Source organism: Neopsephotus bourkii, unplaced genomic scaffold, assembly GCF_033783945.1.
Source record: "Neopsephotus bourkii isolate Nb327-2 ecotype Australia unplaced genomic scaffold, CSIRO-AGI_Nbou_v1 NB_369, whole genome shotgun sequence".
Lineage (NCBI taxonomy): Eukaryota > Metazoa > Chordata > Aves > Psittaciformes > Psittacidae > Neopsephotus > Neopsephotus bourkii.
In genome coordinates, this window is record NW_026900875.1 from 712,041 (window position 1) to 724,151 (window position 12,111).

Below are 12,111 nucleotides of genomic sequence, written 5' to 3' on the forward strand. Positions count from 1 at the left end.
TATCTGGGATCAAATTACCACACACAGGCAAAACCAACAAACACCACTGAAGTGATCTCAAATGCAAGTTATGTCAACAAAAATGCTGGTCACAGACAGGCCAGAAGTAACTATATATTTCTGTTTTGCAAAATATTTTGCAGATTTAAGAGATTAAATGTCTCTCTTTAGCAGCAACAGTCAAATACTTTTTTGTTCTATTTTGTTTTAAAAGGAAAAACAATGACAGCTGTTGGTATAGCTGCTCAGGGAAAGAGTTCTGTACCACGAAGGAAAAAGACACTCCTTGGAAGGTATCTCAAATTCTGTGCTAGAGCCCAAATAATACAAAACCGGACCAAAATCCATCCACCAGACTCCCTGTGAGCCGAGCTCCACTCCAGCCTGTGCTAGGAACAGCCATGCTTCAACATTGCTCTCAACATGAATTACATGAATTTAGAGTTCTCCAATAGCCTTGGAACAGAACCACCACCATGCATTTTACAGTATCTTGAAGCAAAGAGGTTAAATAAAGTAGATGGCTCAAGATTAAAGATAAAGCAATAGAGAGAAATGAGGATGTCATAGGAAAGAATTCATTAGAGATGTAGGAGTGGAAAGGCAAGACTTTGGAGATACGTTATCAGTTCAGTGAGGTTTCACTGCAGCAAAGAGACTTTCAGGAGATAAACCTGGAAGGCAGCATTTCAGATGCTCAATCTATGGTCTAAGAGAAAGTCTGACAGCATATTCTCCTTATCACAAGCTATCAAAAAAGGGATCCTTCTTCTCTGATGAAATGTAAACCAAACTGGAGGTTCTGCGGCACACTCCTGTGCTTAGTCTAAGCCTGACCACAGAGCCAAAGGGAGTTCCTACAATGTTGCTGTAGGTCCTTCTCAAAAACAACCAAGGATGTGAATTATGTGAATCTTCAGGATTTAAAAGTAGGGCAAACTTCCGGGAAAGGGAATGTCTTGGCGGAAGTGAAAAAGGATGGTGATGTGACAACACTGTAGGGATTTAGGCAGATGGTAGACTGTGTAATTAAGTTTAAAGTTAATTAAACAGTTATTCAAAGTAGAGAAACAACACAGACCTACATTTACATGCAGGGGCTCAGCCAAAAGGTAAATTCCATGCAAATGTCCTGAAGTGAGTGGATGATGTATTGCAATCCAGCTGCCAGAACTAGCTCCCATGCCCACCAGACTCCACTAATTGACCCATTTCATGGGCCACCAGGGCCCAGCCTCAGCATAAATCTGAGCTGTAACTTTCCAACATCAAGACAAATCAATGTAAGATAAGGAGACAGACCTTAAAAATGAAGGCCTGTCCACATAGCTCTTAAATGGGATTTCAGGAGTGATTCCAAGCAACCAGTCCTTCCAGCAACAGCCCAATCAGTTACCAACAAGTGTTCAACTTAACACCACTCTGTCTGTGCCAGCCAGCAGTTTATCTACCAGCACAACGGTGTTTGTGCATCAGGACACAGTCCAGCTGTGAGCCATTTGTGCACCCAGGAACAAAACTGCAGCTCTCTCACCCTGCCTCTTTGAAGACAGTAATTCTCTAAACATTTTTGGCAGAAAGACTGCCAAAATCTGCACAGAGAGTTGAATGTCCAAGAAAAAAAAAAAGGCACACAGGGAATCCTTGCATCAATGGGGAACAAGCTGGCTGTGGGAAGACAGCCTGCCCCGCCAGTGGTGACTCCCAGATGGGGAAATACAGGCTGTCATGGTTTATGAATGAGTTCATAGGGCCGTGAGTTGCTTTTGGAGGTGACCATACCACTGAAGCTGATTATAAAAGATTCAGACCTTCAGTATCCTTACAACAAGCCGCTGAGGAAGAAACATTCCTACTTTAGGGATGGAGGCAGCAAAAACAGGGGCATGTCCATGGATACTCAGGAAAGTCTCAGGAGACTTCATTTCCAGACCCATGAAAATTAAGTAGGAAACACATGTTGCCACTGCTCTTTTGCTTTAAGCTGAACATAATTATTTAAAACTCTAGTGCTGCCTGCCCCTAGATTTCAATATGGAACTCGGGAAAATGAAAAGGTTTTGCTGACTTCATCTTTCTGAAAGGGACTATACTTTGAAAAACTGTAATGAAGAAAAATGCACAATGGATTCTTTCTGCTGCACAAAACAATGCTGTGGAAACTGCTCCCAACCACCAACATCATGTGCCCACAACACTATGCTTCCTCTTCAAAAACACTTCCAAGCATCCTCATGCTTACATGGTTTTGACTTCAGTAATTCAGACAGTAATTGCAGTTTTATTCAATTCCTCAGCAGGGTTTGTGTTGTAGGAATATTACACGAGTGCAAACGCCAAAGATACCATTCCAAGCTCTGAACCAAGGGCTGGTGATGAAACTCATTTAGTAGCAATAGACTAAAAGTTTATCAAAATAGTTACTGTGCTCCAGCTGCGTGCAGCAGCACAGTGGTGTTGTCAGGGAGGGGATACAGCTCTTCTGGTTTTCAGGACTCTCTGTGAACCTGCTCCACCCTGCTCATGACCTCCTAACTATCTACTCCGCCTGGTGACTGCACCCCTCCAGGCTTCCACTCCTGCCTGGAGATGTGGGTCAGGGCTGCTTCCACTGCCCTCTCGTCCTTAACATCATCCCAAAGCGTCCTCCACAATACCTTTTGCTTTTTGTTTTATCCAGTAACTACGCTGTGGAAAGGCTTCTTCAAGACTTCAAGAAAAACACCTTAAAAACATAATACTGGGGAAGTTCTCTCTGATTTCTCTGGGCTTCAGTATTTTGAGGTAAGTAAGCTGCTCAAAGATCAGATGAACTCAAGAGGCTTTGAAAGGCAAAATACCTGACAGGAGGTGCTAATGTACCGAAGACATTAATAGCTGAGGAAATGAAAGAACTGCTTTCAGATTCATACATATCCTGAGGTTACCCCATGTGCTGCAGAATAAGACAACTTGCTCATAAACCATTTCCCATACTGCCTATTCAGTGTAGCAGGTATTTCACTCACAACCCTTAGTACTGTGCAGGAAAAATGCCTAAAAACATACAAATTGAATAAAAACACATTATTGCTGCAGGCTTGTATCTGTAGAGCTCCTGAAATATTCTCCAAGGCATGACTTACACCATACATCTGTGGGCTGCAGCTGCTAGCGCTGACATTTTCCTTCAGCACCCTGGAAATTTTTATTTTTGTCACAGAAAAGCTTCTTTTATGCAATAGATCCCAACATCTTGTTTTCCCATCCTGCCTCAGCCAAGTTTCAACTCTCCATAGGTTGGATTTCCCCACAAGAGGGAGTTAGGGACATGCAGCCCATACCACTTCATGGCACTAGTTAGGCAAGGGGCTTGAGGTGGGAAGGCAGGAGATGGACACAAGCACTCCATGAGTATTGGTGTGCTCTCCATAGGACAGGAGAGGCAGAAGCACAGGCTGGAAAGCAAGGCAGCGGTGAAAGCCCTGCAACAGTCACAGCCCGGAGAGAAATCCCCACTAGCCACTGAAGCTAGCTGCAAAGTGCCTGTCCTGCCTACCTGGGTATCCATGGCAAAGGAGACACTTCAGATATTATGTGAACAACAGGCCTGTGGGCTGCCTGACCTTGTGGATTGCAGAAGACTTCAGGCTTTTACAGATCAAATCCTGTTAGAAGTACAGCATATTCCAAGGGTAGAATTTGTTATAAGGGCTTTTAAATGTGTCAGTGACAAACCACACACCACAAGCCTCAGTAAAACTGTTCCAATGGTCATTCACCCTCATTACTAAACTGTTCTGTATTTCAAGCCTAGATTTGTTTAGCCTCAAATGCACTATACCATAATCTGTTCAACTGAGTAGCCTATTATTGAACATCTGTTCCCCATGTAGGCAATTTACTGAAAGCTCCCTTCCCCCCAAGCATCTCTTGGATAAGTAAAGCAGGGTTCCTCAAATCATCCTCTGTGAACCCAGTGTTTTCATCTTCCTTGTGGCTATCTTCTAAGTATTCACCAGTTTATCACTATCCACTCCAAACAGAGGGCATCACCACAGGATACAACACTCCATAAGCTGCTGCTGCCATGACAAAGACACATGCAGTCCATACTCCATCTTCCAGTTCCCGTGCTCTCACATTACCCTTTTGGCTACATTGCACAAGAAGGGGACATTCAGTTAATTAATCCATCAAAAGTGAAAAACTTTTTTCCAAGCTGATGCTTCCCACATTGGTCTCTTCACTGCTAGCATGGCTCTATGCTGGCCCACTAATGGATTTTGTTTTGCCTGCTCCCTGTCCACCAAGTGATCCAGACGGCTGCCAGCAACTGTCTCCATTATTCAATACTCCCTGCAGTCTCCAAGTTGCCAAAAAAAACTTTCAGTCCTACTTGCATGTTTTCTTCCTGATGACTGACAGAAGTATTAAATAGCAGAGTCAGAACATGACATTGCAAGAAACAGACATCTGTCAGTAACAAGTCTCAATTTATTGCTGCATTTAATTAGTTTGGCTAAACAGCTTTTACACCATTACACATACGCTGTGATTTTATTATACTAACAGACTAGCATCCATATTCACACCTTTATCAACAAACTCCTAATCTCATAAGAAACTGACACTGAGGGGTCTCAACAGGACCTTTGTTGCATAAACTGATGACAAGTTACATTAAAGAGAAGATTAGAAGCTAATTAAATAAATTCCGTTCTTTAAGATATTATGTTCCTAGGACCAACATCACACTGGCAGGCACAGTTATCTGAGGTACATAACGGTGGCTAAAGAGGAAAGACATAGTTTAAAAAATAAATAGAAAGCATGTTAACAGCAACATGTGTTCCACTGATGAACATTTCCACATGAGCACTAGTAACTGAATGAAGCTCCTACACAGAGATGAAAGCTTTGCTGCGAAATACAAGGGCTCCTGATGCAGAACTCAGTCCCACTGCAGCATGGTGTGCTCAGGACTCTGGTAAAGGACATGGAAGACAGTTAAAACAGTCTCTGCAAGGACAGGATCTCATCTCCCTAAGAGAGGATACCTCAGATATTAACTCACATGCTATAGCTGATGTTAGCCAAAAACATTAGTTGCACAAGAATAAGGAATGCAACATTTTTTTTTCTATCAGAAGCAGGAGAGAAATTTATGTTTGCGATGACGTTGCTAAACCATTAGAAGAAAAAAAGCATTCTATTTTTCATGTGTTTCTTAGATAGGGCCATACAGTAAATCCAGTTTTCCCTCCTCTCTCATACCTTATTACTATGATTAATGTCATCTAAGGAACACTACATTGGACCTGGCAGGATCAGCTACATTTTAAAGATTTCCACAGCAACCACATTCTCCATTTGTTGAGCTGATTCTGTGGCCTTTACTTAGATCACTGGCTTATATTTAATGGTGCCAAATAGGGAGATAACAGCATTCTTAAGTACTGAATTTCACCCAACAAGAAGTGGAAGACTCACTGCTAAAAAGAAGAATTATCTTACACTGAATTACCTTACACTGCTAAATGCAAGAATTATCTTACATTTGCCTCATAGAAAAGCAGAAGCTGTGGTGGCTCTTCCAAAGTTTCCCCAGAGAAACAACAAACACAAAATTTAGTGCAGTGTACTATAGAAAAACAAAACCCCTAAGATGTTGCCGTCTTGACCAGCTATGCCCATTAAACAAGAAAGAAAGCCATTCCAGGATAGTTCCTTTGCCTATGCTGAACCTTTTAAATGTCAGCGTTGCAGCTACAAGCACACCACCGCCATCCAACAGCAACAGTTGTTTTTAAAGCTATGATGCTAAACACCAGCCTGCTTGCCAGTGACACTTCTCCATGGAAGCTGCCCAAGTCGGTTAAGTACCACAGGCTGGGCAAATAAATGCCAAGTGTCAGACAGATGATAAATCAGAAAGGGCCGTGGAAATCTTATGCTATTTCAGAAAATGTATGTTGTTACCCAGGAATTGCCCGCTTCCACTCAGGGGTCATGCTGACCCTGACTGATGGGCAAGATATCTCCAATACATCATAAACCCATGAAGCTTTTAGTAAGAGGAGCCTCTGGATACTACCTAGGTGGTGGTGGCGTTCTTCCCAAGGAAGGTGTCTGCAGATACAGAGATCATGTAACCAGCCCCATACAAATCTGAACCTGTTTCAAAGCAGCCAGCCTTCAAGAGCATCCTGTTCCACCCAAGCATTCAGCATCAGTAAGTCCACCTCTCACTCCAAAGATCTTCTGAAATCAAGTATGTCTGGGAGATGGCGTTCCCAAGACTGCGCTGCACTCCGCGTGCAGAATTGTTTGGAGGACAGTTTTCTTCTGCAGGTGTCTGGTTTTAAGGCTTTCCAGCAGACTCAAGAATGTGCTATCAAACACAGCAACACTCCCTCAAAAACAGGCTATGAAGTGCGTGTACTCAAAACGCAACTGAAACCTTGCTGTTCCAAATAAAACACACCGCTTGGTCTAAACTACTTACTAATAAAGCAAGGCATAACAAATATTGAAGTTCCACTTGGCAGCCATGCAAATCTCAACTACTAGCGTGTAGACATCTGACTGACAGATGCCACAGAAAGAGTCAGTACTTCTGCCCCCAAGGAAAAGGGGGTTTAAGCCCTTTTATTACAGAAACTTCAGTCAAGTCTGAAAAGAGATTTTGATTACTAATTCTGGATTTAAGTGGAAAAACCCTTACAGTCTTTGATCAAACCCATAAAATAACCCAGGGACTTCATGAGAGGCTGTTAACTAAATTTAACCAAATTCTAGCACTCAAAGAACTTAGACGATTGGAGATTTAGGGGAAAATGCCAGCAGGAAAATTGTATTAAAGGAAAAACTATAAGCATCACAATTTAATGTGGCATTTTAGAATTATTTTCTATTTTATTGAGATTTGTTTGAGAAGAAACTTCAGAACAGGAGGCTTTATGACAGACGTTATAGCTGCACAAAAAGGAAAAACAATCTGTGGAATGAGTCTATATGCAGCTTCATCTTCACAAATCCAGGAGTGCTGATACCATAGACTGAATCCAACACGCAGTTTCATGACTATGTCACATGTTTTCAGACAAGGGACAACAGAGTTTTCCTCAAACTCAACTCTCTTCACTGCAAAGTTTCCCATACTTAGGAAAAGCAGTTACTATATGGAACAGCAGAAGAGATTCCCATGGTCAGTCTCCAGTCTCCTAATTATATGCTATGGAATTACTCCTATCACCCAAGCCTCACCATGGGACCTTACAGTACAGAATGACAAAGGCAATCTTCAGTGCTTCTTACAAACAGCAAAACATAAATATTGAGCTCCAGGGCTCAGTGACACCTGCCTGGGGCTCCACAAACCACCTTGCTTTCCCCCAAGGCTACAGGAGCTGCTGCATCACTGGAAGAACACTAACAAGGACTAGTCCCTCACTGCCCACAGCCTGCCCCAGGGCACTGAAAGGGTTTTCTCAGACTTCCATGATTGCCTTCAATTTTAGTACTGTCAGTTTTAGAGTCACTGCAAACCTGACAATGGCTAAGCCCGAGCTGAAGAGCTGTTAAGAAGTGGACAATGAAATGAAGCAATATAAAGAGGCATGCCTGGCTTTAAGATTAGCTCAAAGAGCCTTTTGGAAAGCCTACAACAAGATGAAGAGAGTTAATTTGTAAGGAAATGTCATTATTGAAAAGGTGATATGCCTCACCACTATGATAGAAGCAATTCCTGCCATCACAGTTTCACAAGCCTTGATTTAAACCAATCAAACCAGGCACCTGCCTATGAAAAGTAATATGACTTATATCAGCATCAAGACAGAAAGACAAGCTTTGAAATGAGAAAATATTAATCTGGTGCTATGTCCTGGCTTTCTGTGATGTGTGAGTTCTTATACCTAAGCACTTGCATACTGTAAAATCCTCATTTCACTTAACAAAACTGCTAAAATATACTCACACTGAACAGCAGAAAAGATGCTTCTCTCAAATCAAATGACCTTTTTTTCCCTATTTCTTTCCTTCCCAAGAAACTGCTTTTACATCCCTGCAAGCATTCTGGTGTACACCAGTCTCAGCTACACAGGAGGCTGGCAGAGGGAGATACACAGGTGGAAGAAAAGGAAGGGTTAAGTAAATAATTTTCCAGTAGTCTTCCCCAAAGTGTGAGTTTTCTACCTAGGAGGTCTAACACGCGGGTCAACATTTTCTGCTCTAGGTCTTTACACTAAACAAACAAGTATTTTTCAAAGGGTTTGTGCAACCCCACTCCCAAGTAGGGAACTGCAGGTGTTTGCTTTTGATAAAATCCACACAGGCACCTTTTGTTTTCACGGCTATAAAGTGTAAGCCTTGTAGACTCTTCATCTGTTAGCTGCTCTTCCTTACTCTCCAAAAGCTGCAGGGTGAAAGGCAGCAAAGCCTGTAATAGGCTAGCATAGTAAAGTATGGGGGGGAAAAACCCTCCCTAAAAGTCATGCTCATAAACAAATTTTAGCATAATCTACTTGTGTTAAATCTTTAACTATGATCTTGTCTTGCAAGAACTCATGAAAGTTTACCAACTTTAGCACATGATCTACTGTCACAAGCTCAAAAATACCACAAACCCTGAAAAAGCATATTACTTGCAACTCTCGAGCAACAGGACATAGTTTTACAAGATTGATTTAGTTAACATTTACTTATTTTCAATCCAAAAGTGGTGATAGGCCTCGGGCCCATCTTACCCAGCTGAGAAATTGATGTATTTTCTACTTGTTACAGAGATTTTAATACAGTGACATTTATGATTTCCTCCAGTAGCAACTTATAATATCTGCCTATCCAAGTATTTCACCATAAATAAGAGTCAGAGGAAGTTTTAACCCATTAAACTGAGAAATCAAATTTAAACTTCCTGGCTTTGGCTGCTTGTTGATACTGCGGTTTTTTTTGTTTGTGTTTGTTTAAATAATTTCTCTCCATAAGTGGGCTTTTTGCCATTTAAGAGACATTCAATTTCTATGGCAAGATGTGGTCTCTTTGGTACTAACAAAATTTACTGGAGAACACTCTGTATCAGGAATTGGATATTATACAGGCATCTTAGCCCCACAAGTACTAGATGAACTTGCACCCTTCACAAAGGCAAACCAGCACTTCAGATCCAATGAGGCAATGCAGAGAAAAGCATGATTCTGCCCTGAGTCAGCTCTGATCCAGCAGTCTTACTAATTTGGACTCTACACCACAGAAATTGGGCTCTCTTAGCCTTGAACTGATCCTGGAAGCAGCACAGCCACTTACACAGAGCTTAGGCCAGAGAATTAGGCCCTGCCAGCACCAAACTGGCTCCACATGAAGCCATTTGCACATGCTGGATGGCTTATATGTAAACTAGGACAAAGCCACCCACAGGTAACTAAGGACTGACTAACTTGGACAGAGTAGAACTGGCTCATGTTAACTCACTCGTGACTAAAACATCATATTCAACTCCACAGTAATTGTAGCAAATAGACCAAACAATTCATTAGTGTGAACTCACCTTGGACTTGACCTGGAGACAAGTGACTGTTTCTCCTGGCATTTATTGCCAGCACATCCTCACCAAACTGCTCAGTCAACAAGTGTCCAGCTGCTGTATCTTTGCTTGCAGGATATCTGCCTCGTTTCTTATGTTTCTTCCTCCACATGTCCTCCTCATCCTTTTCATCAGACCCAGAAGACTTCAGCAGAGCTGCACAGTGTCTCAGGCTGTTTGATACTCTCCCACTCAGGTCATCACTCATATTTAACAAGTCAGACGCAGCTCCATGCTGATGTACACAATAATCATCCTCCACCTCCGAGTCTCCTTCTAGACTAACAAAGGCATTTCTTTCATGAGGACATCTGTTCTGAGTGATCTGGGGTTTATCATCCTCAAATCCTCCAGGCATGCTCTGTTCCAGGTGAGATGTTCTGTCTAGTGAATAGCTGTGCACATTCAACCCATTCCTGACTGGATTACCCCCCTCCAGGCCTCTCCTGAGAGGTGGATCCAGATCCGAGCTGGGGTCATCTTCTAGCTGCATTGTCTGTGAAATCTGATTCAAATATGCCCGGAACCGGCCACTGTGGTGCTTTTGCACAAGCCTTGTGTAAGCATTCTTCTGGGGAGCAGCGGGCTTGTTCAATCCCTCCTTGGCACCTTGGGCAGTAGCAGTATTTCTCACATTCCCCAGCTGATCCATAGTGCAGTAAAAGGCCCAAACTTCAGAGTTACAAATAGACACAGGGGGAAAAAAGGGTTATTTTCTTGAAACAAATGTCAAATAATTGATTACACCAAAAGAGGTAAAAATGTACTAAATAAGAATGTATTGTCCTTTACAGAAATTCTGGATTGGTAAGTCACTTCATTGAGGTGAAGGGGCTTCATGATGCACCTGCACCAAATCCCTGTCAGTGACCTAGAAGCAACCACAGCCCATAAGCCGTACCTGCCCATATGCCACATAAAACAGCAGTTTCTGTTATGAGGCTGACACCCCAAATATAAGGGACTCCTTCAATCTGCTCTTCCTTGCCTTTGAAAACGCCAGGTAAATTACAGCAGTGACTGACAGATTGTATCAGATGCATTAGTTCAGCAGTTATCAGAAATAAAATCTTGTCATGTCCAACCTGGAGTCTTCAAAAATAACTGCATCCTTACTGAAGTGTTTCAATACTTCTGTAAAAAGCACGCATTGCGTGTCAGCTCCCTCTCACAGTGGCTGACACTTCCAGATTATATAGGACATTTGCTTCAAATACCAAGAATAACCATTACACCTAATTTTTCTAGCTTTAAATGCACTCCCAGTGCGATGGAGATAAAATAAATTCCCTAGGACATGTACCTACTTTGCAAGAGCTCGTAATTATTAGTGACTGAAATACACTGGCTTCCGCTCCATCCAGTGCCAGTTTCTCTAGATGGTACTATGCCTCCATCTTTGCTGTACAAGTGTGGAACTTAAGTAGCTGAAGCCTCTTTCAATTATTTTTCAGCTGCTCTACCTTTTAAGATTTTGGAGCAAAACAATCTAGTAAGTTGTCCTCAGCTACTATTAAGGTAAATTATAGGTATAGACAGGACATAGCAATGATTTTTGCTGTATGTAATATCAAAGGAGAATGTAAAAATACATTGATAATGGAGCCCAGTGCAAGTGCTATCGTCTGTGGGCTTTCATGAAAATGCCTATTTTTTTCCTTCAAGACATGTGTGAAGCAGAAGAGCTGACTTTCACCCCAGCTGGTATGTTGAGAACTTTAGGGCTCACTGGCGTTTCTTCTATGCCAGAACAGAGAGGCACTGGACTCAAAGCTAAACTAAAGGATACTATCCTTTCTCTTCAATTCCGTAAGCACATGGGTATTGGCAGGACAGAATACAAAGCTCAGCAGAAGTGAAATTTATATTCCCTTGCCTACTTCCAGCATGCTTGGAATTTCTCATCATCCTTCCCAACTCCCTTCTCCCTTTTGCTGCAGCTGCACAGAGGATAAGGACACAGGCAGTCTCCTCCGAGCACATAATCCCAGGGAACAGGGCACCATTCGGCAGGGACCAAGGACTGCAGAACCAACTCCTCCCCAGGGTGCCTGCTGCAGCCCTTTCAAAGAAACAACATGTGTTGCAGCAAGATTTACTTAAGTAATTGAGGAGAATGTGAACAGGCTTCACAATACAAAGCAAAAAAATTAAAAATCCCTGAATAAACAGGAAAAATTCTTTGTGTGGCTTGTGATTCTTGTTCCTAAGATTTTCCATTGGTGCTGGCCAATAGCTAAACTTTTCTAGTAGACTGACCTGCTACAGATTTATTACAAAGCCCTCACATGGGTAGGTCTACGGTAAGCTTTCTTTTAACATCACCTTCTCCCACTGCCAATTCAGTAAAAGTAGGTAACATTTATAACAGCCAGCAGGACTGCTCCAAACACTGCTTCCAGGATACAAGACTTTTCCATGTTTACTTACAAGTAAAAAAGTAAACATTCACACCTCGCCTACACTATAATTTCTGCAACTTTAAACACGTTAGCAGTTGGCAACTGTAGCACAGACAAAAAACAGAGACTTACAAGCCCCCATGC

At 42.2% G+C, this 12,111-nt stretch overlaps 1 protein-coding gene across 5 annotated transcripts in view; it reads right to left on the reverse strand.

Annotated features, from left to right (window-relative positions):
• DIS3L2 (DIS3 like 3'-5' exoribonuclease 2) overlaps positions 1 to 12,111 on the reverse strand; it is a 201,042-nt gene that overhangs the window by 188,065 nt on the left and 866 nt on the right. The window contains exon 2 of one of the 5 annotated variants that reach the window (XM_061348746.1): positions 9,530 to 10,237. The exons of 1 other annotated variant lie outside the window; for it this stretch is intronic. In XM_061348746.1, the coding sequence (XP_061204730.1) occupies positions 9,530 to 10,217 (688 nt within the window). In that variant the 5' untranslated portion in view covers positions 10,218 to 10,237. Of the gene's footprint in view, positions 1 to 9,529; positions 10,371 to 12,111 lie in introns of those variants that run through there. 3 more of the 5 variants (XM_061348748.1, XM_061348745.1, XM_061348747.1) reach the window with 3 other exon arrangements.